Here is a 23,039-nt window from a genome sequence, read left to right on the forward strand (position 1 = left end):
ACTAGAAACGTCCTCTAACACAAAAAAAAAAGAGTAATTGGTGATGAACTAACCCACAAGTGGCTAAAAATTACTATAGTCGATGGGTTGCGGGCTGCTGTCAGGTGGGTCACAGAAACTCTGCAAAATTGCTTTTCAAATAATATTCAAAATTTATCTGATGTTAAATTAATCCTGAGATAATCCAAACTGAGTTTCAATAACAACCTGCTTCAAAATCATTTATGGATTTTCGATGAAATTTTTATGATAAATGGGCTTCATGGGTTAAATGGCATTTTGGCATTTCAATGCCGGTTTAGAAAGTCTGGGCCATCTTGACTTTTTCGAGCATTTTTTGGCATTTCCACATTATTATGAAAGAGGCTGTTTTAGTGGTTTTAATTTAATTTTGGTGTTTCTGCAGCTATTCGTTTTGAGCTGTTTTCCTATTTAGTTTTTTTACTGCTTTGACATTTTGAATCTAAGCATGCGTTCCGATTGCTCTTTCATTAAATTTTTACATCATTTTCGCACATTCAAGGTCGATTTTTGACTGATGTCTTCCTAAGCTGCTTCAACGCCATTCGAATCCTTTTCTAGTGTTATTAAAAATCTGTATTCAATATTATTGGGTCGTATGGGATTCCTTAAAGTGGGTCGAAAGCGACAAAAGTTTGAGAACCACTGGCTTAGAAGGAACCCTGGAAAGATGTTTAGAAATTAACTTTTAATACATTGATTTCTCGCAAATGATTCATTCTAGACACTTTTAGAACTATTCTGTCGGCAATCGCAAGTCAGTCCCATTTGCATTTTTATCAATTTTGAGTTAGCATCATTATTCAGTTTATCTTTCTATGTTTTTTGAGATGTGCTATACGCCTTTTTAATAGAAACTAAGCGATCGATTCAACCTCTGGTGGTGAATATGAGAACGCCAAAAAGAGTGTTATGAGTAGAATTTTTTTCCGAGAGACATTGGAAGCGGGACACTTTTTCACTTTCCTGATAAATTGATTCATCTGAGATGCTTGAAAACTTGATCTATAGTTGAAAAATTTAAGTGTCTGCTAGTTTACAGGAATATTTTTGTTGAGAACAATGCAAAATTCCAATAGTGGCTTAGTGGTTATGATCTTCCGAATATCTTGTATGTGAATAGTTTAGGTGCAAATCAGTTCAGATGTGTAGAAAATCGTAAAATAAGACAATTACTGATGGAAATTGGCAAGATGTACAATGAAAAATGCTTTAATTTGCGTTGTGAAAAATCCTTATTCTGATGTAAATAAACAGTTTGGTTGACGTTTCCTATCGAACTCGCGTGGTGCCCTCTACGTTGGTGGTGCATTAAAAAGGCCTACTGAAAAAAGGTGGTTTGTACAAGAAAAATGAAAAACAATACCAAGTCAAATTGTCTCACAGCGAAAAATAACCGCAAGTCAGTCCCATTAGAAAAACATTTGTTAGAAATGTTAGACAACACGTCGCATCATGAGATTTGCCTCAAGACAGATTTTGTCCACTTCCCCTAGGGTATCTGGAACATGTGCGGATGTGGCCAGTGTAGTTCTTACGATACTCAGTTTGACAGTTTCTCATGTTATTTGATGTATCGCTTGATGGATTTTGATTTAAAAAGGATTTACCACTTCCCCTCCCTTAGCTCAGTCGGTAAAGCCGCAGCTACAAAGCCAGACCATGCTGGAGGTGGCTGGGTTCAATTCCCGGTCCGGTCTAAGAATTTTTCTTATTGGAAAATTTCTCGACTTCCCTGGGCATAGAAGTATGGTTGTACTTTTGCCAACCAATTATACAAATGGAAAAATGGTACAGGCATCGAAAGCTCTCAATTAATAACTGTGGAAGTGCATCTAGAACACTAAGTTGAGAGCACGCAATAAGTTTTTTTTTCTCTGTTCGGGACCTAACACTACTGCTTACTTGATCTATTGTAGTATATCCCGTGTCCTTAGTTTAGTGCATGTCGTATTACTCCATCATTATTGAGAAATGATGCAGTATTCGATTTTTTTACAGTTGCCACTCTTGCATTTATCGCAAGGATCCGACTCTAATTGAAAAGTCCCGCTATTTATACCCTTCGGAGTGTTGAAACACCCTCCAAAAGGCGCGCCCCTTTGTCAGTCAAAATTGGATTCCTTAGCAACAAAATTAAGGTATGACACCGATAATGACCATGCATCAGAACCCTAGTCTTAACCACTTCAAACTAGCGAACAACAAATAGAAGATTAGGAATCACATAGATGAAGACAACTAACTAATTTTTTCCCCTTGTTTCAAGATCATCCTCGGTGGACAAAGCCGAGTCTTGTCACTATCAACAAGAAGAAGGAGACTACTTCCCCGGGGATACCCGGAACATGTCCGGGTGTGGCCAACGTGGTGCTGGTCCCTCATCATGACTCTTATTGATCTTATTTTTCAATTCTCATGTTAATTGATTTATCGCATTGTGGGTATGGCACGTTTCTGAAAAGCTCTGGTCGGATGAAGACCCGTACTCCACAGAATATGTTCCGGGCCATTGCTCTGGAACCAGCGGAACAAATCCAGAAATATTCAATAACGTTCTATGGGACCATGGTATCTTTCTACTGTTCAATACTGTGCTAAACTGATGCAGCATCGTCATGGAATTGTGACTGACTTGACGTTAAATGTAATCGCAAGCAGAGTTGCGACCTATCACAATCACGATCGCCAAACAGCTGATGGTAGTAACGCTTTGTACATTCCTATAAATGTGCTCGTCGAAGCTCTCTCCATGACCATCCATCAAGTTGACGAAAGAAGTAAAAAGCAACTGGTGATTGTCGTCTTCTGTTGTGATCCGTCACCGATCGGGTCATTCCCGACAATCACGACACTCATCTGTGCTCGTTTTGAAGCAGTTGCTGCTTTACTTGCTTATTTGAGTGTGTTGGTGAGTGAACCCAACAGCATCCGTTTCATGTTGCTGTAACTCACACAGTCGCGCCTGCCGAGACGAACTTGAAATGCGTAGGCATTGTTTTCATTTTCTTCTGTCGTTTCGCTTTTTCTCATGATCGTACTGCAGAAGTCTTCACTGTTTTCGTTGTGCATTTCATCATCAGCAGTGAGTGTAGCGTTTTGCTTGTGAGCAGCGACCATTACTGGTGATTGTTGTTTGCCATGGCTCTAACTCTCACTGCGTGACAAAACGATCTGTCAGCGATAGTCGGTTGGTGCGAAGACGAGTGTCACGTGAGTGTCATGATATTTTGCATCACTGATCGCAAGTCCATAAAATAAAAATTTCATCAATTTTTCCAATACTTTTTGGTAAACATAAATGCATTCTATCGCATTGTACGTATTTTAAAATTTATTCCTCACAAATAAGTGTCAAATCAGAACACTTGTAAAATATTTGAACGCCTTTTTCTCATTACCAGTTTTTTGCAGATGGGACTGACTTGCGGTTATGGGCAGTATTGACGGCGCAAATTTTTAATGAAGGAACCAAGTTACTTCGTAATTTAAATGAAACTTGTTTTTAAACTCAATTACCAATTGCCTAGTTTCACTTCCGTTAAAATATTGTTAAAAAAAATAAACAAAACTTTTCCACAACTCGCCTTACTATCTTCGAAGATTTGGGGACTGGGTAATCTAAAATCGGTTGAATTTTGGTACTGTGTATTGCTAAACCATTAACGGACAACTTGTATACTAAATGGCTTATCATGTTTTGACAAAATTTAGATTTCTCCTACCTTATCGTTAGATTAGCTTTTTGTAGCCTGTAAAAGTGTCTCTTAAACGTAATATCGTATACATATACATAGACGTATGGCTCTAAACTAAAGCCTGGCCATCAGATTCGTCTGAGTTGTGGGAGCTCAATTGAGCCCGAAAGGAATGACTTTAAAACAAAATAACTGCTTACTCGCCGTAAACGAAGTACAGTCACGACTCGATTCTTCTATGGGAATCTGCCAATAGGCCTCTTTGAAAGATCGATTATTGTAAAGTACTTCAACCTTTCAATCCGTCCTAAAATGCATATCCACGTTGATTAATGTATTCGACGGTAATCCAATCAAAATCACCATTCTACAGAAGATTTCTTGACCGGCAATAAAAAGGATTAAATCATAAAGATAATCGAAAGGGTTGTCCGGAATGTAAATTGTGATAATATTTTTGCGATGCCATATGTTGCAACCAAAAGATCTTAAAATTTAAGAGAATGATCAGGAACTAATTTAGAACCGATTGCACCTATTCATTTAAAATAACCAAAAGAACTTGAAGATCTTAGCGAGTTGTCAAGTGTCAAATGTCAAGTGTCAAATGTTAAGTTAGTTGAATACTACTTCAAGCTACAGAAACCTATAATTTATGTACGACAAGTAACATACTGCAACCCAAACAAACAAATGCCACATAATTCAGTCAACTTCAATCCATTTCAAAGACTCTAGACAAATTGCCGATCTAGAGAGACAGGAGGCGGCAGGCATCCTAAGCCTTGAGTAAACCACACCATCCATTAGTACTCACCTTTTCCATCCCGACAGCTGATGGTCGCCTTTCTCAGCCGCAACACCCGGTGGTCGTCCATCAGCGAGAGCACGATATTGGCATTGCCCTCAGCTCGATAGGCCAGCCGGCTTTCGTGAATGAGCTCGACGACGTGTCCCTCATCAACCAGCTCATCTTTCCCACTCTCGTAGGAAGAGCCTAGCAACGCAGTTCCACCTTCAGTCACTGGCCGTTCCGGACACTTCATCGGTCGCATGCCTCGGCAGCAGATAATCCGTCCGAATTCTAGGGATGCCTCGTCGCCACTGTTGCTCTCTCCTCCCGATGACGACCCGGAGCAATCGTTTTGAGTACCACACTGGTTCCAATATTTGGTCATCGTTCGATTGAGCCGAGCGCCACTATTGTAGCAGTAGCTGCTGTAGTTGGTATTTAGCTTTCCCATGCTGGTCCCAATCGAGCACTAATCGAATTGAATTGAAATGCACTTCCAGCGGATCTGACCTCCAGAGAATGGTGGATCAGCTGGTACTATTACTCGACAGTTTCGTTAGACACAATTCGCTGTCGTGACCCAACAACAACGATGGGTCGAAGAAAAACTATCACTACTAGGAACGAATGTGCTTCCAGTGTGCGTCGGCGACAACCACGGTGATATCATATTTACTTAACTTTAACGTATACAACGCGTTACAGTTTCTTTCACTTGACGCATGCTGTTGTTGCTGCTACAACTAATTCATCAATTCCACGAAGTTTGTCTGGTTATGTCGGCGATGACGACGGTTCGTTAGGATGCAGGCAGCGGCGCGTGTATGTTTATCTGCAAGGAGATGGAAAACACTTTTAAACAATCACTCGAAGCGTATATGGTTTCTGAATGTGATGGTGATGCACACACGTCGCACTTTGGAAAGGAAAGGCAGATTGAGGGTGGTGGGAAAGTCCTCGTGAACAACGTGACTTTGATAAATGGGTGAAACAAAATATGTGTGATAACCGAACGACGACGACGACGACGACGACGACAACGAATTCTTTGATCGGGGTGTGACGAGCGAATGTGAGGTTTGTTTGTGTGTGACTAATTTTATGATTTGTAGCGCGTTTATTGGCCCTGTTATGGTGGGTTTTATTTGCCTGCGCGAAAATGAAAGGAGGAACGGCAAGCTGTCATCCGGTATGGGTTTGTTTACCGTCGAAGTCATAATCTTATCAGGGGGGCAAGTCGAAATACGGGTTTTTTTAGACAATTGCTTAGCTGGGTGTTTATTTTGTAGCATCTGCGATCACCAGAGCAGGGTAGATCAATACAAAAACGGCTCAAAAAATAAAATTAAAAATTAAACTCAAACTCCAATGCACTAGCCGTATTTAGGTGGAATCAATTATGTGTGCCTAAATCATTAGTTTTAGGTATGTAGTGTATTCGGAAAAGTTTTTTCCATTTATTTTAGCCAATGTTTTGTGTTCAAGACATTAGGGTGGGCCTACGGTTGATGAGTTCTAAATACTAGCTTTTTTTAATTATTCGAGATGGATCAGCAAAGAGTTGCACAAAGTTGTAGAAGAAGTTGTTTGAAACAACTTTGCCGAAGGAAGAAATGTTCTATCTCTAATTACTCACTATTTATAATGATTTTCAATGAGTAACATAGGGTGACCCTTAAAAAATCGGATTTGCCACAGTAACTTGTTATTCATTGATTTCTCGTAAAAGTTTTGTTGTAGACACATTTTTTTAAATTTTAATAGCGCATATTTCTGCCGGAACAACCAAGTAAATGATTTTCACTGAAAATGTCATGTGTAAATGTTTATATTTAAAAATAGCCCAGGTTTATTTTAAAGCTTTGAGCAGTTCCACGCCAAATGACGAATCGGATAAATTCGATCTTCTCCGATTTGCATGAAACTTTGCATAATTGTTTGTTATGTGCAGTGATTCACATTTTTCCTAAACCTTGGCCATTTTAGATAGATTGAAACATTCAAAATGGCGTCATTGAAATTTTTCAAAGATTTGTAGCGCAGAAACACCATTCTCATTGAAATGACGTCTGAGAAAAAGTTGTAACGAAAAAAAAATTCTTTTTATGGAAACATATACAAAAATAAATTCAAGTATAAATTTATAAAAATCTTAAAAACTAAATATTTGTGATTGCCTCTTACACCAAAGGGCTTGGGTTCAATCCCAGTTTGTTCCGCCGGGATTTTCTGAGGCATACCATATCTGATGACGCCTTCCTTTGAAGGGAAGTACAGCCGTTGGTCCCCGGTCTATGAGTTGAAGGGTCGATAGTTAGGGTCCAGGTGTGTCTTATTAAGAGGAAGTTAAACGCCTTAAGTTCTATAAAACGTATACGAAGGTTCTTTTACTTCTGCAAAGTTTGTTTAAATAAATTCCATAAACTCAAATGAAGCTCCCCGGACGTCTTCCCAATCTATTTAACTTATCCCTTAGCCTTTCTAAAGTTCCTTAAATTTGGAGGAAGTTGTACGTATTGCTGCAAAGTTGCGGCAACTTCTACGGATATTTCATATATTTGTTTATATCTTACACAAACTACAACTATATTTTTATCAGGATTGCTGAACTTGTAAATATGTCCTTTGTCGCATTCACTGTTCCCGAAAATTTAACTAAAATCTCATGGTGAATTTCTACAAAACTCCCTGAATTCTACGAAGTTCTCGAAAATCTAGCCGAGCTTCTATAAAGTTCCCTGAACTTCTACATAATTCCTTGCTCCTTCTATGAAGTTTTGCGAAGTTTCTCGATTTTATATTTAATTCGCTCAACTTGTAAAAATATCGCTGAACTTCTTCAAATTCACAGCCTTTCTTTGAAGCTTTCAAAACTTTTAAGAATATAGTTCATTTTCTGTTCCCTATAAAAATTTATTAAAGAAAGGTTTCCCAAACATGTACAAGATCCCCACTATTACGAAGTTTCCCAAAATCGAAGGTCTTCGAATTTACATTAGATTCTAAGTATTTCTACGATTTCACTTGAACATACCCAAAACCACTAAGGTTTAAAGAAACTCAATAAAGGTAAAGAAAAACCCCGCCAGAGAAAGACTTTTGAATACCCTCGAGGCCAAAGGAAGACAACCCTATATCCATATCAGAGACTTGTTTGGTACCCGCGATCTCTGCTATATGCAGTCGAATTATGTGTTTCTGCAATTGTCTAGAATAAGAATTTAATTCGTTTTTCTTTTGTATCTCTTTATTAGTTTTTGTTTGTTTTGTCTCCCGTCTCGATGAGTCTTATCGTCGCCCACTAGTCACCATAGCCGGTCGAACTCCATACGAATCTAGAACCACACTACCGTTCATACTGGCGACATCGCTCTGATAGGACAACGAAACCCTACCCCCAAGCTCCTCCCCTTTTCCTATCGCTCGACAATATACCCCTCTAACGTCGGGTAAGCCGCATGTATTCGGCCCAACTCCTACTAGACATAGAATTAATTTAATTTTGTTACAAACAAAGAACAATGAATTATCGGCTCCGTAAAGCTAACGCGATTGAGCCTTACAAATAAATGAACTAGATGGAGAGAAGGTAAAGAAAAACTCCAAAGCATTAGCGAGCTTCCTCCAATTTTGTCAAATTTCTATAAAGTTTGATGAAGTTATACTAAATAATTTGCATTTTTACGAAGTTCGCTGAAGATTTGCTAAGTTCACTGGATTTCTATGAAGTTCGCTGAAGTTTTACAATAATAGCTGAACTCCTATAATACTAATTGCACTTATATAAAATCTCCAGAGCTTATACGCAGTTCCTGAAATTCAAAATACAGTTCAAAGGTGCTATGAAGTTGCTGAAGATTTATGAGATTTCTTGAAGTTATAAAACATTCCCAACACTTTTAAAAAGTTTCCGAAAAATCGACGAAGTTCGCTGAAATCAATCTTTTAAGTCATAGCTTCAACTATTTTGACGTAGGACTACGTCTGTGATTTCTATATGGGGGTACACTTTGAGAAAACCGAAAATGGGACATGTAATAAAGTGATGAAAGATTTTGAACGCTAATAACTCAGCTGCCCCTGGACCAATTTTAATAATTTTATCACCAATCGATCAGATATATATCTACGCATCTGTTAAATTTAAAACTTTATTATTTTTTTCAAAATGCCACTATTGAACATTGCACGAATGTGCAACTGTTGCTTTGATAGTTAAAATTATCATCGGTTGCCTGCGAAAAGCGATTTCCCTAACACAGATTTCATAGTTAAATTCCATCCGGTCTCACCAAACGGGAGGCAGCTAGCTACCAAAGCTAGCCTCAACCGCTGATCGGATTCAGTTCCAATCACCGTGTGTGGTGGTGTGTCGGCATCAGCTGCAGTAGCAGCAGTGCTTTCGGCGCGTGGCGTTGAACATTGTTCTTCAGTAAACAACGAAAGGCTGCCTGCAAGCAGCGAGCTACAGCCCACAAGAGCATCTATAGAAGGAGGAAGAAGCCGCACCGCTATTGATCGGAATCAGTAACTCTTCGTGAGTTAAGCGTCACCCTCATTCTAAACAACATACAGCTCTCCAGCCTCATCTGTGTTTAACACTCTAATAGTTCAGCATTGCTCAACCATCACGACAAAACGGTCCTTGTCAGGACCACCATCAATTTGTAAAAGAGTATTTTTGGACATTTGTCAAGGTCATCAATCAGATGGTTTTTTCCCCTTGATTTGTTTTCCGTCGATCTTGTTTTCCGTGCTGAGCACCAATGCTACCGACGCTAGGGAGGCAGCTCCCACACTTGGACCCTACCTATCGACCCATCAACTCATGAACCGGGTATCAACGGCTGTATGTCCCGGCGTGATCAGAGATGTTATGCCTCAGAACAACCCGGTGGCGCCGACTGGGATTGAACCCTGGCCTGCTGGGGTGAAAGGTAATCACGCTTACCACTACGCCATCGGCGCCGCTTCAATCGGATGTCAATTCCCAAATCAAGATAGAGCTGGACTTATGGCGTAACAGCTTTTGTAAGTAATGACTTCTTTCAATGATGTCTTGCAAGTCAAGGCTCGCCAACGCAAATCAACATCACCATCAGGTAGGGAAGACTTCCTCTAATGTTAGTTTGCGTGGGCGTGCCTTGAATTCCTAAAAATCATCGAAAGAAGTCATTGTTTACAAAAGCTGTTACGCCTAATTCCAGCTCTATCTAGATATGTTTAAATCTAACATACCATGTACTTTAAGGCAACACTGGGGGTGCGATTTCAAAAACCAATGTCGGTAGCTGCATGAAAGTGGTCTGATTTTTATCCAGAAATGATGGATTTTAATTCTTAACACGCCAATCGATAGGATTTTTTCTTCAAATCTGTTAAAATTAAAACTTTAAAATTTTTCAAAATGTAACTATTGAAAATTACACGGATGTGCAACTGTTGCTATGATAATTAAAATTATAACCGTTAGCCTGCGAAAAGCCATTTCCCTAACACAGATTTCAAAGTTGAATTCCATCCGGCTCACCAAACGGTGTTTATTCAATCACCGCGTGGTGAGTGGTGGTGTTCTCCAGTACACAATCAAAAGCTCCCCGCAAGCAGTGAGCTGCAACCCACATGAGTATCCATAGAAGGAGGAAAAAACCGCACCGCTACCCGAGCAAAGTCGGTTAACCAAATTAAATCAAATCGACATTAAAGTTTGCAGTTCCTATCATAATGAAAACTCATTTTGATTTCAATTGTCGCGACAGAAGTCTGATATCATATTGTGCTTTCATTATGCAGTCAAGATTTTTTAAATCAAAGCAACTTAACTTGAAGTTCTGCTGTTAAATTCTTGTTTAAAATTTGATTTAAGTTCATCTGTCGTTGAACTAACGTTTTGTTTAACACATTTTAGGTCATTCGTGACTAGCCCGAGGTGACATTTGAGCTCAAATCTTTCAGCGTAAGAAGCATGGATGCTAACCATTAACGACAGTCCCGTATTGAGTCAAACATTATGAATGCAAAATCAGTAATCAAATTGATTTCATTGAAAGCAGAATTAGTTTTCCGTTTGATTCAACAGTGTAAATTTTTGCTCTTATTTTTGCTGTGTTAACCGTTAAGTCAACCAAAATGAGATCAAATGGAGCATTCAAAATAAGTTATATCATAACAGCAAATTCTGATTTCAATTTGATCTCTAACTTTGGTCGGGTACTGATCGGAATCAGTAGCTCTTCGTCAGTCGCTGTGGGCCATCTATGCCAACCGCGTCATACTAAAGAGTATAAACAGAGAGAACCCCGCTCAAATTCCTATTCCTACACAAAACACAAACTCCTGCTGCAGTTATCAAATAAGATTTATTAGATAAGACCACGTAGTCCTACGTCACCATTGCGTACAACCCCATAGGGCTGTCCCTTGTAGTTTTTTTATTATTGATTTCTTAGAAGGTCCTTGAATGTTTGTAAAAACTCAGTTTAACACGCGTACAAAAGTGTGAGTTTTCTTCAAAACTTGTTTTGAACTAAACAAACTAAACTATCATTATAGTAAACCCCCAAAAAATGCCGATAGTAGAGAAAATGTAACTGGAAACCGCGTAAGCGTTGGCCATGCTACGTTAATTGGTTACAACATGGAATTTCTCGAGATCCTGACCATATAGAAAGTTACAGTCTTCGGCAAAGTTGTGGACAGTGGACAGTAAATCAGAATTGTCTCACTGCGTAACGCTAGTGTACATGTACAATTCTCGCATGGGATATATCTCGAGATCTTGACCAGATAGAAAGTTACTGTCTTCGACAAAGTTGTTCAGGAGGTCAAAGCCTATTGATTGGGAATTTTCTCACCACGCGGTGCTAGTATACGCGTAAAATTCTCGCATGTAAAAAATTCGAGATCCTGACCAGATAAAAAAATACTGTCTTCGGCTAAGTGGTTCACGTTTTTATTATTCTAAAAATATTGGGTAAAATCATCATATATTCAAGAAAATCGGTTTTTTTCTAAGATTTTTGGGAAAATTTACATATCAAAAAAAAATTTCTATCTTATCAAGAAATAAAATTGGACCCTCAGTAAAACCGCAAGGTCGATGTTTTGAAGTTTTATGAGGCCAAGTTTGATGACTTACAAAAAATGTTTTTGCATGAGAAATTTCTTTAGAAAAATAAGAAAAAAAAATGCATTTTTTATATCTTTTTCCAATATTTTTAGAAAAATCAAAACGTAATTTTTTTTTTGAGCAGAATACTTTTCCTTAAAAACAACTATAAATCATGAACCATTAGAGATAGTAAATTTCTTCTTTCAGCAAAGTTGCATCAAATGAGTAGTTCTATTTACGAACATTGTGCCAGTCTATCTCGAATAACTAAAAGGTTGATATTTAGAACAGTCCTTATGAATTAAATAAGCAAAAGCACGATCCACTTCTTAACTACATCGAAATCACGAATTGGCAATTAAGTATAACGAAAAATTTAGGCATAGCGAATAGTTCAAAGTCACGGATTTAGACAAATTTTGATTATTTTAGGATAGTACATTTTAAAGCTTTTGGATACAGAAACTTCTGTAACACCTCAAGTAAAGACACATTTTCTTACCAATGGAACCTAGACAACTTTTCTAGATCGCAGTCTAAGAAAAAATCTCATGATTTTCAAACGAGGAAAATTTTCCAAGAAGGAAAGATGCGCTTTTTCCTGGATATCATTGCTAAACAAGCTACAATTAAATAAAAACAGTATTTCCTCATACATTTTAAGACCGCTTTACTACCAGCTCCGAGAGCGCCAAAAAAATCAAATACAAGAGCGAAAATATGCTCTTACGAGCTTAATCTCTCAACTAGAGATGGGTGATCCGCTCCCGAGCTGTTCTAAAGATCCGATTCACTAAAGTGAGCTGATGACCCGTGGATCATTTTTTAGGAACCGCAGCTCATCAGCTTACTGATATCACAAATCTAAGCCATTCAATCCGTTACTTACACCGTGAAGCTTTCTAATTTCAATCTAATAATTTCTAATAATCGAAACATTATTGATTTAGTTTTGCATATGTTTACATAGTTTTACTGGTGTTTCACGACAAATCGACTTGATATTCAACCTCACAACTCAGCTCCGGATCCGAATCATCAACCGGAATGAATCACTGGGAGCTGTTTAGGTTGACAGCTCTCGGACCCGTCCAGCTCTTCGAATCTTTTTATCTCTCGATTATTCACGATTCAGCTCCTGATTCGAATCTGAGCTGATGATCTGAAGCTGAAGCCAAGAACAGTGAGAGCAATTCTGCTGGAAAATTATCATCAGCAATCACATCTGTATGTAGACTGGATTGCACAGCATGAGAAAAAGCGATGTCAATCATATATATATCATCGCATGTGATAAAGGTGCAGCTCTCTCGCATACATTTTACTGATACTTTTACTGATATGTTGTTGGAACATTTTGCGCGCATTTTTCTTTACGCGGTGGTTGTTCAGTTGTTGTGTAAGTGGCGTTTTCAATAGAAAAGTTGAGCCATGTTGTAAGCTACGGATATATTGGTTTAGACTACTTTTACCATTTTATATAGTTTTAAGCCTCTATACGGCCGCTATTCGCATAACAGTCCTATGTAGAGAGGAAATCCATAGGAAATGGGACTGTTATGCAAATAGCGGCAGTATAGCTCTATTGGTTTAGGTTCATACAAAAAACCACTTATTTCTTTTACAATTTTGAATTTGTGTCAAAATTTCTATAATGTCAATGTGAGCTGATGAGCTGTTCACAATAATCGGCTCCCCTTAGTTAGCTGGACGGGTTTGATCCACTCAGCCAGATGAGCTGATTTGCCCACCTCTACTCTCAACATGCTATGTATATTGATGTTATCCCCCTTCCACAGACTACACAATATAGTAACTAGCCTTGAACAAATGTTGGAACCTTTATTTATGCTATAAGATTTCCCATCCAGGGGCGAAGGTTGGCAAATATTTATCTGTCTCTGTTAACAATTAACGGAACTAAGTGTAAGCGTAATTTCCGAAAGATGCCACTATCATTTGTTAAAAAAAGTTCAAGAATTTATACATAATATTTTCAAAATTTTTGGGCTGTATATTTATTTTTAAAGATCTCGGATGTCATGAACTAAGCCAAATTTTTAAGCTGCTCAATCCTCATAACTTTTTTTTTGCAGATCTTGAACATAGAAACAATTGCAAGAACACAGAAGGAAAACTCGAACTTTACAAAACTTTCAGAATTAGTCACATCGTCAGGCCATTTTCCACAGAGATGGCGCTGTTCCGCTGGTAAAGTTCGATTCAAAGTAAATTTGGACGCATTCAAGTGATCATAACTCAAGAATGAAACAACATACACGGTTGATCAAAACGTCAAACAAAAGGGTATTTATTCAGCTTTCAAACGATAGATAACAAGTTATTACATTTCACCGTTTCGAACGAACTGTCGGACTTTACTTGTGATCGATGCCATCATGATCTGCACAGTCGCTGGTGACACTGTACCGGCGAACTTATTCCACTTTAAACGCATTTGTTGTGCATTTGTCACTTCTTTACCGCATCCTCGAAGTTTTCGCTTGACAATTGCCCAATATTTTTCGATCGGTCTGAACTCAGGGCAATTCGGAGGATTAATCTCTTTGGCGACGAAATTAACATTGTTTGCAGCATACCATTCTAGTACCTCCTTAGAGTAGTGACAGCTGGCTAGATCTGGCCAAAACATAACGTTGGTCTTGTATTGCCGAATGAAGGGTAAGATCCGCTTTTTCAGACACTCTTTAATGTAAACCTTCGATGTCATTGTGTGAGATGTGATGAAAATCTTGATTTTAAGGCCACAACTGCAGATTCCTTGCCAAATCATTAGTTTCCGAGCAAATTTATCAGCAAAAACAAATTTATACCTGGAAGGGACATCCTCACGACCAGTTGCCAGGTAAAATTTTCGTCCGGGGATTTGTTTATAATCTATTTTGACATATGTTTCCATTAAAATACAGCCATCAAATTTCGTCAAAACTCGTTCGTATAGTAATCGTGCTCGCTTTTTAGCCACTAAATTTTGTTTCAGGGAGCGATTCGGATGTTTACTGGCACAAAAAGACTTCCTTCTCTTGAAAGAATGTTACGCACGGTGGAAAAGTTGGAATCGTATTTCTTTGCCAAATCACGTATGGCGACACCTGGGTTGCTTTTCACGTACCTCAACACCTTGCTTCTCAGCTCTTTGTCCCTTGCTCTAACTTTTTAACCGTTGGGTAGAATTTAATGAAAATTTGGGTGGATTTAGTTCATAGTGCATTACATCCTGCAAGTTTTAAAGTCCTGTGATCAAAACTCGCGGAAATGGAGTCGAAAGAACAGCTCGTGCGTGATAAAATCTTGCGCATTCATCACGAGAACAAGGATCTCTCGCATCGTTCCATCGCTAAAACGTTGGGAATCGCGAATTCCACGGTGTCGTGAGTGATTAAGCGGTTCGAGGAACGGTTGACCACCGATCGGAAGCCCAGAAGTGAAGGAAAAAGTATTCCGTACAACACCAAAAATCAACCTTCAACCGAAATCCGAACGCCTCCGTTAGGGATGTGGCTAAGAAGCTGCACCTAAGCCGAAGTTTTGTCCAGAAGGCCAAAACTAAGGCTGGGCTTCGAACGTTCAAGGTACAAAAGGCCCCTAATCGCGACGAGAAGCAGAACAAGTCCGCCAAAACCCGTGCCAGGAAGTTGTACCTCAACATGCTGACGAAAGTTGAATGCTGCATCATGGACGACGAAACATATGTGAAGGCCGACTTCAAACAGATCCCCGGCAACCTGTTTTTCACGGCCAAGGATAAGTTCAGCGTTCCGGAGCATGTCCGCACTCAGAAGATGTCCAAATTTGCGAAGAAATTCCTGGTTTGGCAAGCCATCTGCACGTGCGGGAAGCGGAGTGCACCTTTCGTGACCCAGGACACGATGAACGGACAGGTGTACATAAAAGAGTGCCTCCAGAAGCGGCTGCTTCCTCTCCTGAAGGTCCACAACGTCCCAACAATCTTCTGGCCGGATTTGGCCTCATGCCACTACTCCAAGGACGTGCTGAAGTGGTATGCGGACAATAAGGTCAATTTCGTGCCGAAAATGTTCAACCCTCCCAACACTCCGGAGCTCCGCCCCATCGAGAAGTACTGGGCGATTATAAAGCAGCACCTTCTTAAACGACCTAAGGTAGTGAAGACAGTCGAGGAACTGAAGAAAGTATGGGTTTACATGCAAAAAACGGTTGATTCACAGGTTGTGCAGAATCTTATGGCCGGGGTTAAGGCCAAGGTGCGGGCATTTGCGTATGGACTGTAAATAAAATACGAGTAAAATGGTAATATGAAGTTTAGTAGTTATTTCTCAATCCCTGAAAATTTGATGGCAATCGGATGAAAACTCGAATTTTGCGAATCAATTTTGTGTGTGGCAATTTCATCGTGGACACCCTTTAGTGCCACTTTTATGATAGATGCGCTGTGCTCTATCCACACTCAGAGTATCCTTGTAACGTTTGATTGCAAGACACACCGTTGACTTTGGGAATTTTAACACTTTTGCTATTTTTGAGGCAGACCACGAAGGGTTCTCTAGATGTTTGTGCACAATTAAGGTGGTTTGAGGAAATGACACATAGTACTAGATTTGTGTTGCAAAATTTAAAGAAACCGAAAATCCATCTCCCACTGACTCATCCTTTCACATATATACCAAATTGATATTTTAAAGCAATCATCAAAACAAACAGACAACATATAAAAAGACTAGTTGCCAGTTGCTTTAAATGTTAGTTGCCTCCCTAAGCGGACCCCCCGCATCATAACTCTTTTGTTAATCTACTTAATGTTATTAGGCTGTCTAAATTTTCTTATTTAAGTTCGTTTGATCATTATGATATCTCATTAGTCTAATTTAATAAATAATCGAAATCTCTAATTTACCTAGTCAATCATAACTCATGCTTTATTAAGTACGTAAACTGCTATGTAATCTAAAATTTAACGTGTTTCAAGTAATTTTGACTTTGATCTAAATTTATTATATCTTAGATCGACCCAGGTGACACCTTCAAGTGACTAAAATGCTTCATTTTGAAATTAGTTTCCTAGCTAATTTTTAAATTATATAGGATATATGCTCCAACTATGCTCACACGTTTCCACTATGTCGTCCCACAAAATTACGTATGGGTATGTCACAATAGAAGCACGCTACAGTGGAAATCCCGAGCCATAGTTCAAACATTTATACCAAATCAAAATGAAGCACGTATAAGATTAGTTACAATACCATGCACAAAAATGGTTTTAACATTGTTCCCTGAGTAATACTTCAATGAAAACGACTATGAAAGTTTGTCACGCAAATAGAAGGAGCACTGTTGGGCACTTTCTGAAATATGTCAATAGTATAATTCCCTTGCAAACCCAAATAAATCTATCTGCGTAAAAATAAATAAATTAAGAGTGATTTGCGGCAAAACCCGCCAGTATCGCACCCAACGTCAGTGCCTATACGTAAGCGTACTACAACGCGGCTTTCAAATAAAGGAGTAACAAGTGTGATACTATCACTTCAGGCTAGAACTTTGGTTCTCTTATGCAATGGTTCATCAGAGAGGGGAAGCTCAGTAATCCTCATCGCATGCTCATGACGCTATTCTGTCACGGCATGAGCTAACGATGCCGGACCTTAACCAATCGTCTCCAACGCTCCACTATGAAGCATACGTCCAGGTTAAAAACTAACCAAGGGGAGGGACTTTGTCGTTCACTTATTTCCCGGAAATTATTGTTATGCAAGCTACAATTCAATTAAAAAAAAAATTCCCGATACAGAGAGCCAAACAATTCAAATTGGAGGGAGAAATTCACTCTCACGAGCTAAATCTCTGAACATACCATGTATTTTGATGACACTCTATTTGCGATTTCCCTCTCACAGACTACAAAATAGAGTACTTGACACTGCAAAAAATGTCTGTACCAGGGGTACCCCCTATATATGCATTTAGATTAACATCCGAAGTCCCTCCTGGATATTTTGCCTGAAACTGCTCAGTACGCCGTTTTTATTTATTTATTTATTATTTATTTGTGAGCAATGAAAAGTTCGCATCAGATCAATTCGTCATTTGGCGTTAAACTGCTCTTTTGGAGATAAAGTAATTTAGGTGATTTTAAGATTTTACAACATTTTCTGCGCCATTGAGTTGTTCAAAAAGTTGTGGATTTTCAAATCCGTCAATTTTATAGCGATCAGGCCATATCCATTATGAACACCGCAGGAAGCCATAATATATTATGACCGCCACAATCTGTCAATTGCATTGTAGCAAATAATTACAATTGCTCCATGTTTGCAGTATTAACATGCATTTCATGATCGTTTGTACCGCAAAATGTGCAAATTAAAAAGCAAAAAAGTAAGATTCCAGTGAACTTGTTTCTGATTAATTAAACCTTATCACATGCACCATTCCGGCAACCAAACAAGCAATTGATGATTACCCTTGGTCATGCACCGCACTTTAACACCATTATTGACCACTGACAATAAGCATGATAGATTTGCAATAACTGTATTCAGCTTCTTTCCGTTCAAATTACAGCATCAAATATTCGCACCCGTGGCGGGACATTAATATGTGGATCATAGCAGCGGTTTCAGTTCTTTTAACCTTTGCCGGCAGTCCCGCAGAGGTAAGTGGAAATCTATAACCAGAATTAGTAGGTCAACAGCGTTTCTTACAAATTCCTACAATCTCCAAAGACCAAATTCGTGTTTGAACTTAACGATGACTTCGAACAGTGCGAACCGGATGTGCCATTTCCAGCATTAAACATATCTGGACTGGAGTTTACCATACTCGAGTACAACACGGTCATCTCTGGGAAAATTTCCTTCACGGAGGACTACGAAGCACCTGTTCGGGTAAGCAGATTTTAAACTTTTTTACAATTTCACATAGCCGTAATCCGAAATCTTTCTCATTCAAAGGGACTGGCAAAATCATTTTATTGTTTTTTTTTTTTTAATTATCACCAATTTTGCAGGTAAACTTCCGCTCGATGCGTTTGGAACGAGGTACCTGGAGGCAAGGTGATATCGCCCGCACGGAGATGAACGTATGTCCTAAGCTGCTATCTCCCCTGGAACCTTGGTTCTGCGTTACCCGACATTTTCAACAGAAAAGGTGCCCTTTCAAGGCCGGGGTAGTAATTGTTGCTTGAATCAGTTGGGACAATCAAGTGAAATGAGCTGCTCTTTGCTTTTAGCACGAGGAAGTATTGCCCATGATAGAAGTCGGCGACTTTGGCATACAGCTACCGCCTTCCTTTGCCGGAGATTGGAAGTTTTTCATGGGACTGGAGCTCAAGCGAAATGGGCGTAAAGTAAAGGAGTGCTTCGCCTTTACGGCTTCGGTAGTTGAAGCTTAGAATGAGGTAAAAACGGGAAACAATTTAGAGATGGACCAGAATAATTGACATCTTGCATTTCATTGGTGGGACATTTCCAATAAAAAAAATCTACCTTTGATACATTCGGTCTTTTGCCTATTTTGATCTTTTGTCCGCTTATCTTTTATTCAGGCTTTGTACATTCGAACTTTTGTCCATTTGACTGTTTTCCATTTCGATCTTTAGCCCCCCTTCACTTTCATTTGATCTTTTCTTCATTAGGACCTTTTGTCTTCCTAGCTTTCATTAGGTCGCTAGTTCATTTGATTCATTCCGAGCATTAATTTCCCTAAATTTCATTCAACCATTTTCCCAATCGACCTCCTGTCCACCATATATTTGTTCATTGGTTCTTGTACAATTAACTTTTTGTCCGACTTAATCATTAGTTCACTTTAACCTTTGGCTCTCGTAGTTTTCATTCGACCTTTTATCCATTTTGATATTTAGTCCCCTAACTTTCATTCGACATTTTGTCAATTTCGATTTTTTGTCCCCCTAAATTTCATTCAACCTTTTACTCAATTTGGCTTTTTTTGAAGTAGACTACGTCTTACGGGAAGGTACTGGGGGTAAATCGAAAATCTAAAATTGCGACCGTCACGAAAAGGTGTAATTTTTTGAACGCTATAAGCTTTGTCATTTATAGATGAAATTAAAATCCGAATACACCAATCGATAGGAAATACCTTTCGTAAGCTGTTCCAATAAACTTTTTTTCAATTTTTCATAAAAAACTGTTTTGAAAATGGACAAATAAAAAGTGATAATTGTATCACTGTTTTCATGAAATAAACGTTCTCCCCAAACCCAGTCCTCATAATCAAGTACAATTTGGTTGCACATCGTCCTGTTTGCATCAGTGCCTCAACTCATTTTCGCTTCGGACGGCGGGTAAGCAGGTAGCAGCAGCAACAGCAGAAGCAGTAGGAAGGCGGTTCCTGTCAAGCGCGAGTTAACTTATTCTACATTGGAAGTTCTTTTAAAACTCCATGCTGAGAATCTTAGTCAGCGATAATGGTCCCACGGCGGTCGAGTCTACTCAGCATAAACAATCCTCCGTCGATATCACCATCGTTGTTGCCAACGGCGGTGTACGATATTCCACATGAACGATGCCATCGTCAGCATATCGCGTCGTTGCTATGTGGGGTTGTTAACTCGCGCAGAGTTCGAGTTTTGCACCTCGAACTTTGCGTGTCGTTCCCGTCGAGATTATTGGCTGCTAGTACCGGCGTCGCGTCGTCTCGATGGCGCAAGCGCTCCTTGCCTGAAAGATAACTACAAATCTCTATTTCTTTTCGGAAGGACATATCAGCTTTAGTAAACAACGCATTTTATCGTCGGTTTTGCATAACTAATAGCTCGCCCCACATACTAACAACGCTAACAGGTTGGAAAAAATTTCCCTTATCTGAGTTACGCCAAATCGACGATCAAATGCGTTTACAAAAGCTGATACGTTCCTTCGAAAAAGTAATCGAGAAATATTTCTTGGGCTGTGTACCAATTGCCGAGTTAAATTTAACTCGTGGTTAAACGTGACATTTCGTAAGTTATTTTCAATGTTCGAAAATGCCGGAAATTGATCAGTTTTCAAACAGAATTCAGCCACGGTTACCAAAATTTAACTTCTAGTCGGTCCGAAATAACCACGCTCGTATAGCAGGGTTATTCGATAACTCATCTGTCACTTTTAACCACGAGTTAAATTGAGTTGACCCATTGCGACACAGCCTTGGAAGTAAAATTAGGGTCATCCATAAATTACGTATATTTTTGACCAATTAACCCAACTTCCCCCTCGGAGCGTGTTTTGCAATACACCTAATACATGGCCGGTCCCAACTTCTGAAACCCCTCTCCTCCCTCAACTACTACGTTATTTATGAAAGTTCCCTAATCATTGGGCAATACTGAAAGACAGCAGCACACACCACACAAAATGGGTTGAACATTTATGAATGTGAAATTTCGGTATTGATAGTCAATATTCCGCGATCAGAACATTTTAGCTTGAAATCCCTCCATTTAATTCTCGGTGCATCTTTAATCTAATGATTGAATTTAAAAAAATCTTAATTTGGTTTTTTAAAGATTTCGTGCGTTTTGTGAACGCACATTCATTATTTTTCATAAGAAAATGGGAACGGGTGTTTCTGTGGTGATAAAAAGGATAAGTGATAAATTATCAGACGGTACCTCTACTTATGCTTTTAGATTAGCTATGAAAGTCCCTCCTACTTGGAAAATTATGCTATAGAACGGTTTATACAACCCCAGTTTTTTTTTTTGCATAATTCTTCAAGTAGGAGAGACGAGAGACTTGCAATGCTCATCTCTTAGCGTAAATAGAGATACCGTCGAGTATATTTTCAGTGCTAGGTTCTGAAATTCGACAGTGAGCGTTCAAAAGGGCCTGCTTGTAATGTTCGATTCTCTTCATCGATTTTCTGTTTACAGCTACACGGAGAATCGAAACTCAAAATTAAGTCTTTTGTACTCATCTTGACACCTAAGTGCAACCACTCAAAATTAAGTTATTTGCGAAGTATCCAATTTTGAGTAATTTGCAAAGACTTTCTTTGGAGTCAAATGTAACTGTTTTGTGAAGAGTGAGTATTGGGTAAAAATTACTGGGTTTTGATTAATTTATTCAAGATTTTTTTTATTATTGTTGTTCTTTTATATAAATATTATTTTTGATTATTAAAACTAAGTACGTTGCCATGATTTATTCTTATAGAAATACCGGGGCTGTTTAAATATAAAAAGCGGTGGTTTAAAATAAAACTTAATGCTACCGGACAATTTCCTTTGGTGCCTTTGAAAGACCCATCGCATTGAATTTAGCACCGACTGGGTGACCATTGGTGAAGGCAAGTCCCATGCAAACTCCATTTATTTTAGATCCACTTATTTTAGATCCACTCCATTTATTTTAGATCCACTCCTCGGTTCGTTTCTCAGCCGGGTAATTCTGCAAGAATATAGAAGAAAATAGAGAACCATGAATCAATGAACCTGCAAATCAGGGTAAAAAACTAAAATGTTATTTATTACTCACTCACCCACTCCAGGATTCACTGCCCTCAAATTCTGGATGAATCATCAGCTGGTGGACACTTTCCACCAATGGAAGAAGGACGAAGAATTCCTCTCCACAGATTCCAGACATTTTTGCAACGTTGATCTAGGAGGAAATGATGTTTAATAAATATATCTTCGTCTATTAACTTCATTAATTTACCACTTACCTTCTTCCGTACAGGTTCTGGTCCACATCCTTTCTTTCGATGCGCAGGTTCTGTTGCTTTCGGTATGAGGCAAAGCCGAATAAACGGAATAAACATGGGTCACGTTACGATTTTTCATCCAAAATCAAGTGCAATCACAACACTTGATTTTGAATACTTTCAAAGCACGGAAAATGAAACAACTCAAAATAGAGACAGAAATCCCTAAAAAAAATAAGAACTATAGTTATAAGTTCAATTAACGTAAAAGCAAGAGTTTTGGTTATACTTTAAGATTAAGTTTAAAGTACACATAATTGAGAACATAAATGTATTCAAAACAGTAGTGATAGAGAAGTACTAATTTTTAAGTACTTTGTATATCATTTTTGAGTTGTTTAGTCTCTCCGTGTAACCGAAACAATTCAAGCTGAACATTGCATTAGGTCCTAAGTAACACTGACAAGATTCTCTTCGTCGACTTTCTCCTTGAATCCACTCGGCCCAGGTATTTTCAGCACACATATCGATATAAGAAGTTTTTATCTAGCATCTAATACGACAAACACAACAAGAAACGATCCTGTGCTCAAGTTATTAAGGCTGTGTTCCATTTGGTGAATTTTTACTTAAATTTGATAGATGGAAAATTTTCAAATAAACCTGCTATTCCAGCAGACTTATTTCTGACAGACAAGGAATCAATTTGACAGACGCTTTCTCGAAAATCGGCCGTTCTACAACAGAGGGTTCTTCGAACATCTTA

The 23,039-nt window shown here is 38.7% G+C and overlaps 2 protein-coding genes across 2 annotated transcripts in view; one reads left to right on the forward strand and one right to left on the reverse strand.

The window, feature by feature from the left end:
• LOC135712662 (inositol-pentakisphosphate 2-kinase-like) overlaps positions 1-5,113 on the reverse strand; it is a 46,045-nt gene extending 40,932 nt beyond the window's left edge. The window contains exon 1 of the mRNA XM_065235604.1: positions 4,537-5,113. Coding sequence (XP_065091676.1) covers positions 4,537-4,963 — 427 coding nt within the window. The 5' untranslated portion in view covers positions 4,964-5,113. The remainder of the gene's footprint in view (positions 1-4,536) is intronic.
• Positions 5,114-18,221: 13,108 nt separating this feature from the next.
• LOC135712660 (uncharacterized) lies at positions 18,222-19,016 on the forward strand. Its single transcript, XM_065235602.1, has 4 exons — positions 18,222-18,278; positions 18,349-18,510; positions 18,633-18,791; positions 18,855-19,016. The coding sequence occupies exons 1-4, from the start codon at positions 18,222-18,224 to the stop codon at positions 19,014-19,016; spliced, it is 540 nt and encodes a 179-aa protein (XP_065091674.1).
• Positions 19,017-23,039: the final 4,023 nt, after the last annotated feature.

The sequence above is a fragment of the Ochlerotatus camptorhynchus genome, unplaced genomic scaffold (genome assembly GCF_037179485.1).
Source record: "Ochlerotatus camptorhynchus isolate MF236.1 unplaced genomic scaffold, CSIRO-AGI_Acam_v1.1 ptg000499l, whole genome shotgun sequence".
In the NCBI taxonomy this organism is placed as follows: domain Eukaryota; kingdom Metazoa; phylum Arthropoda; class Insecta; order Diptera; family Culicidae; genus Ochlerotatus; species Ochlerotatus camptorhynchus.